This window comes from Manis javanica, chromosome 7 (assembly GCF_040802235.1).
Source record: "Manis javanica isolate MJ-LG chromosome 7, MJ_LKY, whole genome shotgun sequence".
Classification (NCBI taxonomy): Eukaryota; Metazoa; Chordata; class Mammalia; order Pholidota; family Manidae; genus Manis; species Manis javanica.
Genome location: NC_133162.1, coordinates 48,256,827 through 48,278,827, shown reverse-complemented (window position 1 = coordinate 48,278,827; position 22,001 = coordinate 48,256,827). Strand labels below are relative to the sequence as shown.

The 22,001-nt window shown below is 35.1% G+C and overlaps 1 protein-coding gene across 6 annotated transcripts in view; it reads right to left on the bottom strand.

Annotated features, from left to right (window-relative positions):
• CTNNA3 (catenin alpha 3) overlaps positions 1–22,001 on the bottom strand; it is a 1,703,691-nt gene that overhangs the window by 1,588,658 nt on the left and 93,032 nt on the right. For all 6 annotated transcript variants that reach the window (XM_073240982.1, XM_073240983.1, XM_073240981.1 and 3 more), the window contains exon 3: positions 16,962–17,154. In XM_073240982.1, coding sequence (XP_073097083.1) covers positions 16,962–17,154 — 193 coding nt within the window. The remainder of the gene's footprint in view (positions 1–16,961; positions 17,155–22,001) is intronic.

Genomic DNA, 22,001 nt, shown 5'->3' with positions numbered 1-22,001 from the left:
CCACTAATGTCACCACCCATCACTCAATACATGTGATACTAGGAACCAGACCTCTGCCAGGAGTACCCTAAAAAAACAAAATGTATCTGCCACTAAGACTGCAAGAAGATCCTATTTCTCTATGTGTGCCCACTCTTACATGGCTTATTTCATCCCTCCAAGTCTCACAGGTATGTATCGTTTTTTTAAAAAAAACAGTTTGGTTTCTTTTTGACTCTTAAATCCTACAATTTTAGAGGGACAGTGGTTAGAAGCTGAAATGGCAAAAGGACGGTCCTATAGAAAGAAAATAGCATTCAGGTCACCAAGCTGTATAGGATTAAAGTTTAAAACTTTTCTTGGTCCTCTTTTTACCAGAACAGGGAAAGTAAAACCCAGCAGGAATGGCAGGAGACCCCAGCGTTTGATGTCACTGATGTCCAGGAACAGGGTAGGATCTGGGAAATTCATGTTTCTTCTCCTTAGTAACTGTCCAGTCGCCTTTGGTTCTCTGAAGAGCACAGCAGCAGTGTGCTGAGTCTGAGCCGCTCAGGGGAGCTGTGCATTTCACCTTGGGGCTCAGGCCCGCCCTTGGGTACTCAGTGCCCCACCAGCTCCCGTGAAAGGAGGCAGTGCACACCCTTCCTGAGGTATGCATCTTTTTGACACAACCTAGGCCATATTCCCAACTGCAAGAGAACCTGGGAAATGTAGTTTTTATTTTTCTAAACTCTTCAGTATGGAGGGCACAGTAGAAAGGAGGAGGAATAAGTCAGGTGAACCAAACGCCAGCATCTATCAAAATTGTTATACTGCTTAAAACATTTAAATTATAGAATTTTGTGATATTTAAACATATTTCACTCTCTCAATTCTCTTTCTCCTCTATCACTCATAAAATCAGGATATTAATATCTACCCTAATTCCTCAGAGATTGTTATTAAGATCATGCCATTAATACTTGCCAGAGAGTTTTGAAAAACATGCAACTCTATGAATACAAGGCAGCACTATTATAAAAATTACTAATTATTGAGAGCTTACCATGTATCATTCATGGAACTAAAAACTTTAGATTTACTATAACCGTTATAGCAGAGAAGGTAAGGGAAGATCTTAACCACTACACAGTATTACCTCTCTCATTATTTATGTTACTATTTAAACCAGTTAAATAAATTCCCAGATACTTTATTCATCTATTTACTTAAGCCAATGACTCTCAAGCTCAATACTTGAAATTAAACCAGAAATATAAAAGAACTGCTTATTTTTTATAGACCTTCCCAGAAAATGGCCTTCAGTAGTTTCACACCTTCTTTAATAATTAAACCTAGCCTGCTAAACTATATTCATAAAAACTCTCAACTGCTTAAGAATTTAATTGTTCCCTGATCCCTGAAATATCAAACATAATCTTTTGTTCAAAGCAGGTTCAGGTCTGAATCAGCAACTCCTAAATTTATTTTCAGTTAATTCATTCTCTGTTCTAGGTAAACTATTTACCATATTCCTGTTAACCCTATTGACTTATCTTTGCTCAGACCACTCCCTCAGCTGGAAAGTCCACTGGGTACATCTAAGATGGCACCTGGAGCACTCTTAATCAGGTCGTTTCCCCAGACCTCACTTAAATGGAAATACAAAACTATGAAAAAGGAGTAAAACCATAACAAAACTGTTAAGGGGAGTCAACAGTAGTTAACAGCCTTCTGGAAGACGGAAAGCTGATGGAAGCATGTTGATAGATGAAAACAAGAAAAGCAAGCTACAGTCTAGAATATGCCATGAGGAGTCTGCAGAGGATGATGGAGTTCAAGGAATTTTCTTCTCACCAAGAATATGATAGTGATGAGCTATACTGATAGGATCAAATGATCAGTCATCTTAAGAAACAGAATGGATCCCAGGCTGCAGACAGTGGCTAACCTTGACTAGAAAATAGAAGTATTAACATGTCTAAAGAAAGGCACTGTAGATCAAAAAGGGATTTTTTTTTTTATCCCTTTGATCAAAGGGGCTCTTGCCTGAAGGAATGATACAGGGCAGAAATGAGCAGAAATAGTCTGAAAACCAGGCTGATTCATTAAATTTCCGTGTATGAAATACTGTGACCTCTGCCCGTTTCTCTATTAATGTTTGCAAAGTAGCAGGCAGCTCAGCCAAGTCATAAAAAATGGGGCTTTTTATCCAAAGAAATTGAGGTAATCGTCTGGGGAGAAAGCATCAGTGTTACTGAACTCCAGAGTAAAGCCCTCCTTGTTCTGACATACAAGAAGAGAGCTTCACAGCTGTTTTATGGCAAGAAAGAATGGGAGAAAGAAAAAAGGGAGAATGCCAGAAAGAAAAATATGTGAGATAAAGGACATGGTGTGCATAACCTAGAGATGTCTGGAGATGATAATTCAATGGACCATTGAAAGGAAGACAGCATTTCAGAAGAGATGTCTCTGTGGGGGGAAAAAAATGGAAGAGTCCGTGAAACAACTCTTAGGTTTGAAAGAGATATATTAAACTTTAGAATGTCTCCACAGAAAACTATACACATAAAAACTTCTCTGTATGTCAGCAAAAGTAGCGTGCTAAAATTGTGTCTCCTTTTCCAAGGGTCCAATGTCACAACTCCTTGGCAAAGGGGAATGATTCCATGATCAAAGTCAACTGGATTCCCTTTTCCATTACTTAAAATTACCTTACAATTTGGTAACCTATTTAAACCATGTTTCATTCATATATATATGAAATCCCTCTGCACACTCTTCATGGTATATTCTAGATTGTAGCTTTCTTATCTTGTTTTCATCTGTCAACACCCTTCCATCAGCTTTCCATCTGCCAGAGGCTCTGCTGTTGACTCCGCTTAACAATTTTGTTACGGTTTTATTCCTTTCTTGTATTTTTCTATTTCCATCTGAGGTCTGGGAAAAGACCTGATGAAACAAGAATGTTCCAGGTGCCATCCTGGATGAACACGATGGACTTGCTAGTTGAGGGATTCATACATACATCAAACAAAACATGTCGCTCAAATAGAAAATAAACCAAATGGTACCATAATTTTAAGAACTGCAAAAGAAAGTCCATTTGACCTTGATACTGGAATCATACCCCTTCAATTGCCAAGGAGTTGTGATATTGGACGCTTGGAAAAGGAGACAAGTTTAGCATACTACTTTATCATGCAGTGAATAAATATACAGAGTCACAATAACCGTCGATGTTGTGACTGTTTTTCAACTTCTACTCTTCAACTAATAAACAAATGCAGATGACTCCATTATGGTGGAATATCAGAAGTACAATGTTAACCTTGACAATGCAAGAGTAAAATTAGAACTGACAGGGTAGAAAGTGAAAGGTGGAATGTGGAAATAAAGACAGAAAGACATAATGAGTGCTGTTATTCTTATCATACACAAAGGACAGTCCAGATACTGACTAAAGGTAACAGAACATGAAACACTGGGATAATAATAAAACTAAAAATAACATTAAACTATCAAATATTGAAGGAAGAAAGGGTAGTGATAAACAAGTAGTATAGATGAACAAACCTTTCATCTTTTATAAAAGGGAACAAATGGATGTCTTAAGCTGATAAGTAAAGAAAAAGATTATAAGCATATCACTTAAAGTTATGGAGTAACCAGCATATCTGAAGTCAAAACAGCTTCCTCCCGGGCAAGGGACTGAAGGTACAGGAGATTTTCTATAGGGTGTGGAACTGAAGGTACAAGAAGCAAGACAGGAAATTGTTGCTTCTCATCATAAGCTCGTCTGCTTTATTTGAGTTTCTATGATGTGCATATTTTTCTCTAAAATTTTTATAGATCCAGAAAAAATTCAACTTCTCCAGAAACAATTACTAATTAATTAAGCCTCCTAATTCTGACCATTCCACCATGATTATGTGCTCTCTTCACACTGTCATATTTAAAGGTCCTGTAACATCCTGAACTTCATCTCCTGTAATTATTCTCATTTAATTTCCTTAAACTAAACTCCATCACTTTAGCTCTTTGAAGCCACAGATCAGAAATCTATTTTTCAATGAAATTCTAAGTACTTGATACAGAATACAATCTTTATTTAGTTTGGCTAATATTGTAAGTAACCAGCAAAAAAAAAAAAAAAAAAACTACCTTTAGAATTTATCTAGTAATTGCTTTTCTTTAGTCCACAATCTAACATTCTTTATTTCACATGCCAACATTTCATTCTTCTTTACAGTTTTTAACAAATTTTTCTGAAATGATTTTTAATGAGTTCTGAGATGTTTCAGGGACTATCTAGCCAATCCTATCACTTTATGTGATACAGGGAGTATGCATATGTTCTCCACCTCACAGCCTAACTTCAAGGGGATAAAAAGAGAAGACAGAAATTATGGAATGCTGTCTTCTTCATGTGCCCCAAGCCTTACCAACTACCCAGTTCCAGTCAAGGCTTAAACTTCCTCCCTTTTCTCTCCAGATTGCATGCTCACAAACTGGAATAGGAAACAAAGGAATTTTATCTCTGGTTCTGATAATTATTTTTTGCTGTTTTTATCACTGTCTGTACATCAACTCTTAATTTAACTTAATAATAATCATACTGATCAAAAAGATGTAAGAGAGTAGCATGTCTTTAATCATAATATCCTCCTGGGGACACATAAGTCAAAAGGCTCTTTTGAGAGAAATCAAAATTACTGATAGTTGGCTAACATTTAAGTAACTCGGAAACAAGCATTAATACAGGTATGCAAAATGTTGCCATTTCTTTGTAATGAGTTTCACACTTAACTGCCCAAGACAGACAGATGCCCAAGTAAAAAAAACAGGAAAAAAATCACTGGAGTTTGCTGACCCATCCTTTAAGACTTTTCAACTACATTATGTCTTCAGTCAAGTCCAATATATCATAGCAGACTAGTGGTCAGGTTTATGAAAGAATCAAAACTGAACTATACCTGGAAGTGATGCCTTGAGGGGGGTAGAGTGAAATAAAAGTGGCCACTAACCAAGGAAGTATTAATATTAAAAAACATATTTAAAAGTAAATAATAAATATTAAACATTAAAAATATAAACAGAATAGGTTGTTTTTAAATATTTTGTTTTACCAATATATTCAAAATATATTTCAACATGCAATCAATATAAAAGTTGAGATATTTTACATTTTTTCATTGTAAGTATTTGAAATCCATCACATATTTTACTCTAATAAAAACATCTCAGTTCAGATGCTAAATTTTCATCAGAAATATTTGCTCTACATTTAAATTTCATAAAATTTGAATTTGAAAAAGTTGATTCACATACCTGTATTTTAAAGTTTTCTTATAACTAAATAGAATGTCAGTTTTTAAATTTTAAACTATAATTAAATAACATTGAAAATCCAGTTATACTACCCACATTTCAAGTGGTCAGTAGCCACTGTGGCTAGTATGTGCCATACTGTATGATATAGCTTTACCGTACAATTTCAGCTTCTTCCCTGCCTCACTCTGCTTCCTTCATCCCCTTATAGGTTTCACTTGAGAGGACTCCTTCAGTAAATCACCTGCACCAGAACCCCTATCTCAGGTTCTGCTTCTAGGGAACCTGACCTAGCTATATAAACTATAACCTATTCTCCTCTTGGAGATATGCAATACAACTTAAAATCATCAAATGAGAAATCCTCTGGTAAAAAAAAAAAAAAGCCCTGCTTAAAACTTTAACCCAAAGTTCTATAAATTTATTTAACTGCTTTTTCTCACAGAAAAGCTCTTAACATTGCCAGGAACACTAGTTTTACAAAGAGCATAGTTTGAGGCTGTAGTACATTATTCACAAGCAATTCCAAAGATATTCAGAGAAATAAGACTAACATATTAAATGAGAGAAAAAACAAAGAGAAATATGCATGTACGGTTACCAGTCAATAAATATTTCTTTAGTATAGCATCATGAAAGACAATCTCAACTCTGCCAACCAACTCGATGACCCTAGGTGACCCAGTGTTTCTTTCTAGACTTAAGTCTCTGCAGCTGTACAACAGAGAGAATAACAGCTATATCACAGGGCTATGAGGATTAATGTCTGTGTCCACTACTATGATCAACACTTTATATACATTATCTCAGACACATAAATGCTAACTAATATTATTATAATTGTTGTCATCATTAATTTTAGAAAGGTACTGTGGAGATGTAACCTATCTTCTATGCATTAATGCCAGATAAATCTTCCTGTAGCACAGACCCAGTCCTGTCACTGTCTTGACACCAAAATTTCCTTTGGTACCCTAGCATCCTTATCTTGCTATTCAAGGACCTCCAAGTCTATTCCCACTTTGCTTTCCATGCATCCTGTGTAATGATCAGGCTCTGAGGAGTTCCAATATTGGATGACCATTTAGAAAAAGATTAACCAAAAGATAAAGAGGGAAAATTAGGACTATATAGTGCTCCATTATTTAAGAGAATAGAGTATTTTAGAAAGAAGAAAATAATCAACTATAATAAATGTGCTGAGAGTTTTGTCAGATGCTGCTAGAGATATAAAAGTTTGTAAAGGGCTTCTGAAAGAAAATAATGAGTTCAGTTTATACATGATAAGTGTAAGGTAACAGCAAAATAGCCAAGTGGAACTACGTAGCAGGTGGTTAGAGCAGTGGTGTTTATGACGGTATGTATCACTTCTCACTGGGGTCAAAGGAGTAGAGTTTCAACAAGCGTACTGAGCGTCAAACATTCCCAAAAATGACCACAATTTGTGGGTATGAGTTGAACGTGATTACCTGTGTTAATGGAGAAAAATGAAAAGCACTCATCCCTTTGAGATGAGTTTGGTGGTGGAGCTTCGTGAGGGAATTCAAAGAATCCAACAAAGCATTTATAAAATCCTGAGAATGTAAAATCTCCCCAAGGAAAGGAAAGAAGAGAGGACTAAGATTAAGGCTTAAGAAAATCATAGGAGACAAGAGGAAGAAGTCAATGAGGAAAGAGAAACAGGGTGCAGACAAGTAGAAGGAGAATTTGTGTATAACGTCCTAAAAGAGAACAGGGTAAAATTTCAAGGTGAGTAATAAATGCCAAATGCAGCAGAGGAGTCGAAGAGATTTAAAATTGTGCCAGAGTAATTGTATTCAACAATAAATAGGCCAAAGCAAAAAATAGATAAAGTGAAACAGGATTAAGAGTTTGAGAAGAGAGTAGACTAAAAAAAGTGTAATTTTTATTGAACATTTGCCAATCATCAAGCAGAGGCAAACTATTATGTGTGAAGAAAAAAAACATTGTAAAGGAATATGAATGAATAGACTAGAGAAAGAAAAGATAATCATAGGATAAAAGTCTCTCAAGAGAAAAGATGATCTAGGACCCAAGTAATGATCTGAAAGATTTAAAGAGTAAAAAGGAACAACCACTTTCCTTTGAAACTGAAGGAAAAGATGAGAAGAGTCAAGGACTCATTGCCAACAGCTTAATGCACTCTTTAACACTAGAATATGCAACAAAACAATAATGTTCAGGCCTACTTTCTATGAGCATAAACTTTAGACCACTTATCAGCATTGCATCCACTCTGTTATCTTTGTGCTCACTTATGAAATGGCTACAGAGAGGTGCCATCTCTCCACCCCTGAAGAAGAGCAAAGACATGGCTACTAAACACATACCTTTGATTTCAGGCTCTTTAACAGCTGAGATTTCAGGTCACATTTTTGTTTCTAGGACTCATCACTTACAAAGCACTCTGTTAACATGCATTAAATCTTTGCTCCTATCTTTGAACTACACATCAAAGTAAATGGTATGTGGCTTATGGAATTTCTGCTACTTTCAAAATTGACATTATTGTATTTCTCAAATCAGCCTGTCTATGTATCATAGGTCCAGCATATCAAGTGGTTGAAATTGAGATGCCTGAACACACACAGTAAGCACTTCCCAACTGCCCACATAACAATTCAAGATGGGTGATAGAGAAGAGTTTGCTGAGAATATCAAATGTACTGTAAGAAAATCTGCTGAAGATTTTTCAAGTGAACACTATGGGATGCCATGTTGAGTGTTTTCCAGCAATTAGTAGTTTACAAGCAACGTAGCTAATTAGCTCATCAGTCTTCAATGGAAGTGTTTCCATAAACATTCTGCCAGCTACAAGACACCATGCATGCATGTTAAAATGTGTTAGAACAAGAGTTCATCATCCCCTTACAAATGAGGAATGAACTGCATCTACTAAGCACACTGTACTTGATAGAAAAGATTATTGCATTTGCAATTTTATGCTTATCAAAAAACACTTGAGATATAATAATAGTTAAATATATACAACATCAACATAGCAATAGATGGAAATAACAAGGCAGCAGCTGCTACATTTGAAACCATATATAGGCTGTGAGTAATTGGTGATAAATACCAAACATTTTATCTAAGCCCTAACTGCAATTCTGTTGAGCAGAGTGGATGAAGCTGACCTGTTACTTAAGAACAGTCAACTAAAAATGAACTGCTATTTTCTCTTATAAATAAAAGTTCAATACATCTGGGATTCAAAATATAGGATCTTTCAACACAGGTGACCCAAAATGTTCACTAGTGAGTTTTTAAAATCTCTGTTTCCCCAGGACACTATTTATTTCCTTGTACCAAAAAAAAAATGTATTGAATTATCAGAGAAACAATAGATAATGCTTTAAAGATTCTATTTTGGAAATTCTACAGTGGCATATATAAGTAGGTACCCAAATATACTGATAGGAAGATTAATTTCACTTCCAAGACACCATTTTCCAGGAATGATCATTTCTAGAAGTAATCGTTTTCTCTGACTAGTATGGATGAGAGCAAATCTTGATTTCTAATTCCTGCTGAAAAAAGTCAGTAAACCTAGGCTCCTACAAATCATTACGATGAAGAACTATGGAAATGTAGAAAGGGAGATAAACTTTTTAAATACCCTGAATACATTATGCACATGAGGAATGTGTACATTTTTTAGTACAAAGGTTTACACTTCTCACCAGGTAGGGAGACAGTCCCTACCTACCAGCCTTGTCGCCTACCCTGCTAGGAATGCTCATGAGCCACGCAAACTGGGGCAAGCTGTCAGCGGCTGCTGCCTAAGCTTTACAAACTGCAGTTGGGAGGCTCCTGAATTAGTAGGCTAAGTAGCATAGCATTTCTTTTAGAATAAAATACCATCAGCCCCATGTTTGGGAAGGAGAGCCATAGATAGAGGGTCCTTGATGGATTAAAAAACTCCTCATTAATCTTTCTAGCCCTCCAACTGCTTCATAGTAGTCTTGGTGGAGGCTCACAATTAAAAATAGATGGAGAAGTATTCCAACAAATTTGCAAGTCCTCTCCTACTTAACATACGTGAACATGAAACCTACTGCCCATGTTTCCATGGCTCTGGTGGGCATAACTTCCAAGACTATTGTTGTTAGGCTACACCTTCCAGCTCCAGACAATTCACACCAAAGTATACAGGGGTTTGATTATAATATGCAGTGATATATTCTTACTATAGTATATAGTATATAAAGTATACAATCCTATGCTCCACCTGTGCAGACATCTTGGGTTCTCTGGGCTACATATACATACAAAACATACAAAAGTGTTCAACTTTAATTTTCTCTGAACACTCTTGAAATCTCAAATTAACTATCACCTTATACATTAAGGAACCCATACTTCTATATTTATTGTATTTCACTAGGAACCTAAAAATGTGTAATTACTAAGATAAAGCAGTTAGTGTTTGCAAAATATCAGTCAGCTCCATGAGGGGCAACCTTGTCTGTCTAGTTCACTTCTGTGAGCCTAGCACATAGAACAGAACCTGGCCCATAAAAAGTCTTCAATAAATATTTGATTTTTCTAAAAAGAAAAATGTCTGAGAAAAGACAAGCTATGCATAGACCACATCTTTCTATAAATTATATCCAAACTCATCCATACTTATATTGCCAAGATTCACCTTTCCCTACTTAATAGTAAAATAAGGGAAAATGAAGTTTAGGAACACACTGTTTTATTGTTCCTTCATACGTATTTCCACAGCCTTTTTGACATAGTTTTATGATGGCATTTATCAGGCATTATTACAGCTATTTACATGTCAGCTTCTCCCAGTAGACTGAGTACCTAGGATGTATCTTATTTCTATATTCCCAGGGCCCAGAATAATATCAAATATAGACACCAAATATTTAACCAAAATAAGTAAATATTAGGCACTTAATAAATGTTTGCAAATGAATAGAGAAAGGGCATAAGAAATTAGTTTAAATATGATTTCTTTGTAATCTCCTCTCCCTCCTAAAGGCACCTCGTGAAATACTGACTAATCACATCAGTTCCACAATCTTTCTCATTCATATGAAGCCCATATTTTGAGATAAGAATAAACTTTGAACAAGGCTTATTTAATATTCTACCTAATTTTGTCCTACCCCCTTTTTTCTTAATCAAAGCATTGTTGAAAACACATAACAATTTTTTTTTCTTTTTCTTCAGTTGTAATTCCTAGCTATAAGTTTATCTTTTTTTTGGTTTGTTTACTAGCTGAAGACAAAAGCTAAAACCTGGATAACTGAGACTTTAACCCCTCTGTAAGAATCTCATATTACTACTAAGTCACATCTAAAGTATATTTCAACAAAGTTTCCTCTACAACTTTAAATTTGACTGACAAGTCTTTAAAACTTTTGCTAAACCCAGATTGCTATCTTCTTTTCCAAACAGCAAAATTAAATAATATCCTTGCTTACTATTTGTCCCTAGAATTTTTTATGAAAGACAGCTCATGATGTTAATGAACACCTCAGAGTAGAGTTATCCCGGCCACCATAATAGGCCATGTATCTATCACAATTTATATCTTTCTACATATTAGGGAAAAGGAGCATCTTTAGAAGTACAGTACTGACAATAACATATTCCTAAATGTTTATGAATACAAAGTAAGTATACATATAGATAGAGATACACATATAGATATAGATAAAACTTTTACACAATTCTCTGTTCTTTGCAATTTGGTAAATGGTCAACAAATGCCATACAGTGTATCATATCACTTTTGTATAATTTGTTTCTCACATTAGCCAAAAAAAGCACCAGTTACCATAGTAAGGGATCCCAAACCACAGGCTATATGTGTTTGCATGTCTCAAATGCTTCCTTCTTTTTAAAATTACTGTCCAAATGTTTCATTTAAGAGATAATACCTCAACACGTAACAATTTTAAAAAGTCAATTGCGGGGCACTCTTGTCCCCTCCTGGTGTGAACAAGGAGCTCTTTCCTCTTTATCACTAAATAAAAACTTGTTCCTTCCTCTCCTAAAAAAAAAAAAAAAAAAAAAAAAAAAGTCAATTGCATTTCTACACACCAAGGACACCAGAAATATAACTGATATGAGTCCAGAAACATACTCATCTGTATATGGACCTTTGCCATTTAACAGAAGTGACATACCAAAAGCACTTTTCAAAGTAGTTATACCTATTGACACTCCAAAAAGCAATGTATGAATAATTTTGTTGCTTCAAATTCTTTCTAATATGTCAGGCTTTTTATTTCTGCCAACTGAACTGCATAAAATGGTATCTCATTTGCATATCCCTGATCACAAATTATGTTAGACATCTCTTTATATATTTATTGGTGTTTATTCTGTGAAATTCATGCCCATTTTTCTTTTGTTTTCATATTGATTTGTGAAAGTTCTTTATGTGTTATTTTTATTAATCCTTTGTTGTGTTTATGCCAATATCTTCCCCAAATGTGTCTTCTAATTTTTTAAGAATTTTTTTGATATAAGAAAGTTCTTCATTTTCACATAATGACATCTGTCGGTCTTTCCTTTGTTTCATGTTTAATAAGTCCTGTTCTATACCCAAAGCCTTAAAATTATTCACCCTTATATTTTACTGTTTTTAATTTTTATTCTTAGATTTAAGACCATAAATCTAGTAGGAGCTGACTTTTTGTATATGATTATGAGAAACCAAACAGTAGACAGATTTGAACAGAGAGAAGCTAAAAGAATATGCCAGCTGAGAGAATGAGAAGCTGTGCAAAGAAGTTTTCCCTTGTTAGGGAGTTTAGGAAGATAAAATTAGAGTTCTGAGCCGGCCTAGGAGGAAATTTAGTAAAAATCCCATACTTTCAGCTGGGATCTCTGAGGTGCTACATCCAAGAAGAGTAAGGGTTAGCTAGAAATTGATCAACCTTTACAAATTAATTCTATATCTTTTCATACACAATGCCCAGCATCCAATCAAAAGTTATCCAAGGTACCAGGAAATAAGATCACATACTTAAAAAGCCAAAAGGAAACGATATGAAAGCAGCAAACCTACAGAAGAACCACATAATTGGACATACAAGATACAGAAATTAACTATAATTGAGAGTTCAAGAAAAAGAATGGCAAGATGAAAATTTTGGCAGAGAATTAGAACTTGGAAAGAAATTAAAGAAATAAAAACTATTTCTATTTCCATAGAAATGGAAACTATTTTTTTAAAAAACAAATGAAAATTCAATAGCTAAAAATAGATAGTAACAAGTGAAAAGTTCACTAGACAGACTTAAAAATACACTACAGATGGCAGGGTGAAAAAGTCTCACTGAATTTGAAGACAGATTTAAAATTAAAATGCCTTAAAGTATTATTTACAATATCATTAAAAATGAATCAGAAGGCTCATTACTACTAAAGTATCAGTTCAGCACATATTGATCTATATATCCAATTTAATCCCAGTCAAAATCCCAGCAGGTTTTTTTGTAAAAATTGAGAAGCTGATCCCAAAATTTTTATGGAAGTGCAAGGGACCGAGGATAGCCAAACCAAAATGATTTTTATTTCAATACTTACTATGAGGTACATTAATCAACACAATGTGTTATTGGTATAAGGGTAGACCTATGAGCCAATGGAACAGATGAGAGTTCCAAAGTAGAACCACACAGATATGGCAACTTAATTTCCAACAAAGGTGCAAAAGTAATCCAATAAAAAGAGTAATTCTTTTTCAATAAAAGGCACTGGAATAATTAAACGTCCATATTAATCCATATGATACTATATCAATTGAATTCCCACATGAAAGAAAAGAATCATGACCCTTAACTTATACCATTCTAAAAGTTTATTTTCATATAGATTATAATGATAAAACAATAAAGCTTCTACATGATAACATAAAATAATCTCTTTTTGATTTTGAAGCAGGCAGAGTTTTTATTTAAAAAACAGAAAAATCTCTAACCATAAAGGAATAAAATGGTTAACTGGAATTTGTCAAAGTTACTTCTGAATATCAAAAATACCTAATCTAATGAAAGGGAAAAGATGTTTTTAAAAACTACAACTAACAAAGAACTCATTTCTAGAACATACTGAAGTCATCTGAGAAACAAAAATTAAAACTACAAAGGGATACCACTACATACATATGAATTAAAAACACTAACACCTGCTGATACCAATTTAGTAAGAATGTAGAGTGACTGGAATCTTTATACATTGCTGATGAGAGTATCAACTGGAAAATCCACTTTGGAAAACTGGTAATATCTATTAAAGCTAAACATATACCTTATGACCCAGCAACTTCATTCCTACATACATAAACCTAAGAGGAATGTCTACATCCACACACCAAAAGTAATACACAAATATGTACAAAGCTGCCATGACCATTAAGGTGAAAAACTGGAAAAATTCAAATGTCCATCAACTGTAGAATAGATAAATAATGATCTATTTATCAGTGAGATGAATGATTTCATTATTTTCATCTCATTATTACATAGTGAGATTTCATAAACATAATGTTGAACAACATAAGCCAGACTCAAGAGACAACACACTGTATGATTCCATATATACAAGGTTCAAAAAGAGTTAAAAAAATACTGTATATAATAACCAGGACAACAGTTATCTTTAAGGTAAGTGAGTAGTAACTGGTAAGTTACTGATAAGTACGGTTCTGGTAGGTTTCCATTCCTTGATCTGGGTGGAGGTTACATTAGTGTACTTTGCCATTGTATAGATGTAAGTATAGGGGGAAGCTGTAATATAATGGGTGACCATAAATAATCTTTATGTAGGACCCCTTCTGCTGGTTCTCTACAGTTCAACCCACATGCCACATTTCCTTTTACCATCCTCCCCTAATACTACTGATGTCCCATCTTCCACAAACAAGTTCTTTAGGTGATCAAATGCCCACATTATTTATCACTTCAAGTCTCTAACTAAAGACACTAAAGGAACTAAAACAGAATAAAACCGAATCCTGTTGTAAGGCTACATAAAATACACTGTATTAGAAAAAATTCTAAATTAGTCTCAAAATTCTTCTCAAAAATAAGTCAGTAAATATACAAATAAAAATATCTTCTACTTCCAGTATTTTTTCATTTTTCCAAATACTTTAAACTTATTATTTGCTCTTTGTTAGTCCTTAATATTATGCCACTGGACAAAAAGCCCTTTAAAATAAAAAAAGGAACAAAGCTAGTACCATAGCGTTGTTTGGATCTGAATTCATTTTCATGGTATTTCAACTTCATCACTGAGCTAAAATTCCTTCCAAATTTTTGGGAACAGTGCTCTCTGTCACTATCTCTGCTATCCATAGGATAAGCATTGGCCATTCCCCAAATTCCAGAACCATTTGCCATTTCACTGCTTTCCTCCCACACTCAAGTGGCAGTAGTTCAGTATGGCAGTGTGTCAAAAAGAAACAGAGTAAATCACTTGGTGATGTTTAACCAAATGTATACAGTGTACGCCATATATATTGCATGATAATATGATTTTGCACATTATAATAGAACATAATGAAGGATAAACTGCATAATTCTAGAATCCAAACAGACTTCTCTGAGACATTCTGATTAGAATAATTTACTTTTATTGAGCTAAAAAATGTGTACTTACTTTTTTAAAAAAATCAGATACTGTTTCCTGAAAATTATTGCAAGTTTTTGTTCCTTTCTAAGAATGACCAATGTCTTATACATTTATTACCAGGTGGTTTATGGAAACTATGTTGTCAAATAACATTTTCTGAGAGAAACAATACCAGAATAGGATTCATATTCCTTACCAAAAATTCAGCAGAGACCATGAGAGATAATTTATCATAAAAGCAAAGATAAAACCATTATAAAATTTTATAATATAAAATTATAAAATGACAACATAATGCTTTGATTTTTTTAGTTTATATAACAAACATTGATCAAGTATCTGATATGTGTCAAGGCATTGCTAATCAAATAAGACCTAGTACTTGCCACATTGAAGGAATTAAGAGTCTAGATTTACTGAACAAGTAAAGAAATGTTACAATAATGGCGTGGAAAGTCCTATGAAAGAGATTCTCAGAAGCTGGGGGGACGCAGAAGAGGGGCATCTAAATTAGCATATAGGGGTCAGTAAACATGTTCTGGAAAAGACGACCTGGTCTGAGCTTTGCTGCTTGAATAAAAATTGGCTGAATGAGAAGGGCAAGCCAGGTGAAAGGAACAGCTGGTAACAGAGGCACAAAGCAACATGGACATTTCAAAATACTGTAAGTTCTTGTTTGGAGGAAAGTTTAAGAGGCAGAGAGAATCAGGAAAAGAGAAGGGAGAGAATGGTAAAAGCCAAATCATGAAATGCTGTCGGAGCTAGGTTTAAAAGTTTTAATTTTATCCAGGAAAATAGTCCCTCTAATCCTTTAAAAGCTACTACAAAGGATGTTAAGCAGGGACGTAAAATGAGTGTATTTTCATTTTTAAAAGCTGTATTTGGCTTTGGTATGGAGTAAGACTAATGCAGTACTCCTGAATTCAGGAGGCAGTATTAGTAATGGAAGAGAGGGAAAGATCTGAGAGACAAAGGAAGTAGAATTTGTTGAACTTACAGAAACTAATTGGAAGAGACGGGGGAATGAGAAGGAAGAGCCTAAACTGACCTGGTAACAGGTGGACGATGGTAACAGGGCAATGAAGGCAGGACAAAAGGGGGTCTGAGGCAGCAGGGAGTTGGGAGGAGTGAGGAATTTGTTTCAGATTATTTTAGGCAATACGTTTTCTATAGATTGTCAGAAGAATCCTTATTAAATATACAAATGATTATAAATCATATAACAAAAAAAAAAATACTCCCCTGTGTTTGACCCAAAGTTTACTGTAGCAAGTATATTCATTTTAATTAATTAGCAAAGATTGCCTGATTTTATTAAAATTATTGTGGGGACAGAATATTTAAATACACCAAATCTCTTTTACAAAGCTGAACATGAATGCTTAAGTTTTCCTATCTTCTCAAAATAGTTATTTGCAGCAAACTGATACATAAAATCAATCTAATGACAAAAGAATATTGAGCAGTTCTTTAAAAATAGCCTGTAAATGACAGATTCATTACAAAACTGTGACACTATCATAAGAAAGTGAAGACATCAAAAGGTGAAATATACACTTTTATTATGCAATATTAACACCAGCAACACAAGTTATGCATAGCTTAAGCATGGCAAGCTTAGGAAATCAAATCTCCAGAAAATCAAGGGAAAAAAAAGATGTATTTCTGAGGTGGTCAGATCTGAAATTCCTACCTCCCAACTGTGTATAAGGAACTTTATAATTTATTTATGTATGGGGTAATATGTCCTCAGCCTAATTAGTCATTTCTCATATTTTATGACAGAAAAGGACACACTCTTGTTTATCGTGGATAAACTACAGCATGGCGTGGGGAAGTTGCCTGGAGGGACTGAACAACCAGAGGGAAGAACCAAGAGAGGGACTCTGGGCTTGGAGCTGATAAACCGCCGCCTCCCACGCCCAGCTCTTCGGAGCTCTGTAAAGGACAAGCTCAAGTCAAAAAAACAAAACACTCACAAATGTAATCTAGTAACTAATACCCTAAGGATGTGCAGTTGCTCCAATCAAGACTAGAGTACTCACTTTCTCTGCGAACCTCCTCAAGTGCAGCGGTCAGCTCTTCCTTTAACACGGTGGCTTCCTGGGTGATCTTCTCTCCCTTGTCTAATAAATTCCAAGTTGCTTCCGCCACGGAATCTAGAAGAACTCTGGCTCTTTTTGATCGTCCTTTTTTTCTGTTGGAAGGATTCTCGGGACAATTTACAAGTGTAGTAACCTAAAATCGGAGAAACACAGTCACTCATTAAACAAACCGTGAGAACACAGTTGTGGAGTACCATAGCCCAGAACAAAATGAAGTATTTCATAGTGACGTGATTCAATCCTATTATTACTGGTACATCCCCAAAAGCCAAGTAAGGGCACCTAGAGCAGTATTATCGACCACCATGGGGTTCCCAACTAAAGAAAGGGAGGGAAGAAGGGTGGGGAGGACACAGAGATTAAATCTCATCAAGTTTTATTATTGGAATAAAGCAATATACATACAGTTGACCCTTGAACGATGTGGTTTGAACTGCATGGGCCCACTTACACACTGGACCCACTGGAAAATTTGATTTGTGACAATTTGAAAGCCATTTTCACTTCTCTAGCTTACTTTATTATAAGAATACAGTATATAATACATATAAATTCAAAATATGTGTTCATTGACTGTTTATGTCATCAGTAAGGCTTCCAGTCAACAGTAGGCTATTAGTTAAGTTTTGGGGAGTCAAAAGTTACATGTGTATTTTCAGCTAGTGCCCCAAACCTCCATGCTGTTCAGGGTCAGCTGTACATATATATATACATACATAATAATTATTTACATCATTTTGTAGCCAGCAATCTATATTAAAAGGGAAGAAAAAATAAATAATTACTATTAAGTCAGTATTAGTCTATTCAGGTTGAGAATAGACATTATTAATGTGGAGAAGTGGGGGCATCCACCCTGAGACAAATGGTGGTTACCTCAGCAGGACAAAAAACAAATCCTTCCTATGACCTGTATTCGGCCCACTGTAACCTTTCTCACCTTCTCCCACACTCTCCCCTAACTAGCTGGCCTCCTAAACAAGTCCTGCTCAAAGTCCCCCATCAAGAGGCCTTTTTTTTTAGGCCTGCTGATGCATGTGATGGGCTTTTGGTTGTTGTCATTCCTGTTTCTAATTTAGGCCCATACAATAAAATGCACAAATCTTAGTGAATTAGCTTAATGAATTTTGACATGTGTATACATTCAAGTAATCATAGCCCTGATCAAGATACCAAATTTTCTCACTGTTTTATCCCTTCGCCAGTCCCTCCCAATCCCCCAACCTTCCCCCCTTCCCTTCTGGCAATAACCATGAGTCTATTCTCCGTGTTTATGAGTCTTTCTCAGTTTTGTTCATTTGTTTTATTTTTTAGATGCCACATATAAGTGAAATCATATGGTACTTGTCCTTCACTGTCCAACTTGTTTCATTTAGCATAATACCCTCTTATGTTCCATGGCAAGATTACATAATTTTTCATGGCTGAATAATATTCCATAGTGTATATGTACCACATCTTTTCTATCCATCCACCTGTAGATGGACTTTTTAGATTGCCCATATTTTGGCTACTGCAAAGGCCTTTCTTGACCACTCCCATCTCCACCTCACCCCATTTTATATTTCCTCAAACCACTTACAGAGCCTAAGTTGTTTTTTTATGTTTATTACATGTTTCCAATATTAAAATATAATCTCCATGAAAGCAGGAAATGTGTTTTTTCTCCAGCACTGAGAACAATGCAGAGTACGTGTTCAATAAACATGCACTACATATACGGCTTAATGAACAGGATAGTTGAAAAGAGGGACTTTTAATGTGCAATCTTGAATTACCTGAATAAGTTAATAATGAGCATGTATTACTTTTAAAATAAGAATAAATTCATGATAAGATCCTTATTTGGAGATGGAAATTAAGCATCCATATTTGGAAACAAAACCTCATATAAAATTATCTTGTAAAAAATACCCATTTCTTCATTAAACCTTGGATCTCAATAACAGAATTTGGTTACCATTTTCATACGCAAAGCTGGAAAATATATAGACAAAAACATTTTTTGTCTGCCTTTCTATTCCTCTCCATCATCTGTCCCATCTAATAGACCCTCTGCTTTATCCTAGTTTGCTTTATTCTCATGTTCACAACCCAGAATTCAGTGCCTTTAGCAAGCCTTTGTTTCTTTTCTTGGAAAATAAGAACAATCATATCATCCCATAAGACTGTGTGAAAGTTAAATATGTAAAATGTTTCTTAAAACACTTAACATGACACAAATATTGGTTGATATGTAATGTGTATTTTCTAGCCCCATCCCCACATGGACCAGAAAATCTGCTATGGGATCCTTGTCAATGGCATTCCCTCTGGATCTACACTTATCTTGCTTGAGGGGTCCCTGGTGCTAAATGTGATGAAATCAGTAAACAAAGCACACTCTATATGCTTTATAAGTAGCCAAATAGGGTCACATGTGTCTGTCATGCATTATAAAAGATGATAGTATGCTTCATTTATTACATGTGTTTTCACATACTCCAAAAGGCAAATATCTAACTATTGTCACTCTGATTTATATATCAAGAGTTAAAAGAGATTTGTCCTGATTAAGACAAGTTATAGCACCTAGTTTAAAACCTTTGTTTAAAATGAATAAGTATCATTGTATAAAACATTCCTTCAGAATGTATTTTAAGTGCCACAATTCATGACGCTTCCCACTGAACATTCCTCTATTATTGTTCAGATCCTCCATGCACCAAATGTTTTCCATAGAATAGCCTAAGCTTTGAAATTAAAATGAGCATTCCAGAAATGCTTTGTTCCTTACAATAAATGCCAGAGAAATATGAAAAGGACACTGTGTAAGAACATTGTGCTTCCACCAAAAAAAATGCAATTTGCAAATTATTCACTTTTATACTCATTTACGTTTATGTCTTCTTTCAAAATACCACATAGTTATTTAATCTTGATTAAACTGAAGTCAAGTAACACTTTCACTGATTCATTTCATTTCAGAAGGTAAATATGGCTTGGTAGTACTGTGAGAAAAAAGAAAGCTAAACCTTTTTTTCCTACCCCAACTCACCTACCGGATCTAAATGACTCCTATCAGTGACTGTAACTCACAATAGCAGATGAGTCTCACCAAGGGTCGGGAGTGCATGTGTTCTTTGAAAAAGTCTCCCATTTCTTGAAGGAGTACCATCAACTAGTAAAAGCTAGCTTTCAAGTTATTCTGTAAAGTCATTCATGTTCCCTGATTTTCTTTTCAGTACAAAATCAGTAAAATTTTTAAAAGGAACACAAAAACTTTAGTCGAAATTTACAGCAATGATGATTCTAATGTAAGATCTAAGCCCATATCTTGCTAACCTTTTTGTCACTGATGAGTAACCCTTTCCTTCTTCCTTAGACCTTCAGGGATCCCTCTCATATGGAAAACCTTTGAGTCTAGGCTCTTAAAAGGCTAGGGTTCATTAAATCTTCTTTAGTCTATAAATCTGTGCTAGGCTACAGTCAGTCCTACATCATAAATACAGGAACGGGCTCCCCATTGACATGGTCCTAAATTAGATACTTCAAGTAATATGAAAAGAACTCCTCTACTTTATTCATTTCAAATATTCAAAATTCCATAAAATCAGGTATACTTTTAATGGTATATAATATTTATATATTAAAATTTAGAGTACTAAAAGGGGTTTCCTAATCTTTCTTAATTTCAGCGTGCTTCTCTAGATGCTCCAGAGATACTAAAAATTAAATTGACATGCAACTGTCAGTATCCTATACAGCAAAGCTAATGCACAATGGGAGCACTGCTGAGTATTGCTGTGAGGCTGTGATCATTCCAGTGCAACAATTGCTTTAGTACCTCAGACACTAGCTTTGTAAAGTCTTCTCTAAAGCCAACTTGGGTAACACAGTTATAATCTATAATCATGTTCTTCTCCAACATAACTCTAATTTCTTTTAACTATCATTGTAGTATAAAAAGAGCATGTTAACAGCCATCTCTTTTCTTGTTTATTAGCTAAAACACTTTCAATTTTAACCTCCCTCAAGCATCTCACAGAGGTGTTCAGGGCAACTTTTGCTTCCTTGAGTTAATTTTAATGTGTGGAATAAAATGTAAGTCATGCTAATTAGCTAAGAACTTCAGAGTGCTGAAATTAAAAGGGTAGAAAGATTATATTTGTCTATAGTTAAGTAAAACCAATGATCTTTTAAAGTAAAAGGTATCATTTAGTGTTGAGGAGAGTCGGTGGTCCCTTCAAGTCGTTGAGAATTTCAACTGTTCCTTATTTCCTACCAAAAACAACCTTTACTGTATTTACAAAAGTACTGGGGAAGGTTACAGAGTTGGAAACTCAGAAAACGCATACCCCCTCAATTAACATTCAACACTCCCTCCAAAGCCAACTACAGTCTTCTTTATTTCACCTTAAGCCAATAAACATTTATTGAGCACATATTATGTTCAAAACAATACCCTAGACATTTAGAAGATGAAGATGAGTAAGCCCCTGTGTGAGACACACAATTAGCTGCAATATAAGGGGCAGCATGGTAACAACTTACACAGACAAAGCACTGAAGGGACTGCAAACATTCCCAAGGATTAGCTAGGGATTCTGCCTGCCCTTTAAAGGCAGACAGTTTTCTGCAAAGAGAATACAGGGGAAGGTGAGCCAGGTGAAGGAACCATGTACAAAGGAGCAGAAATGGAAATTATTTTTTCTGAGAGTAGTAGTCAGTCAAGTTTGGTAGACTGTGGGGTAAAAAACTGACAATTGGGTGAGAAATAAGGCTAGGAGATAGACTGTAGTTTAAACATGATGTGTCAAAAACCAAGGAAAGAGTTACTATTTAGTACAATAGGCAACAGCCACTTCAAACACAGCATGCCCGAAGTGGAAACCCCGTCAACCTGCCTCTCCTCCATCTGCACTGGTCACCTCGGGGACTGACGCCTTTAACCTGAGGCCAGAACCCAGAGGTTATCTGGGCTACTCCTTTTCTCTCACC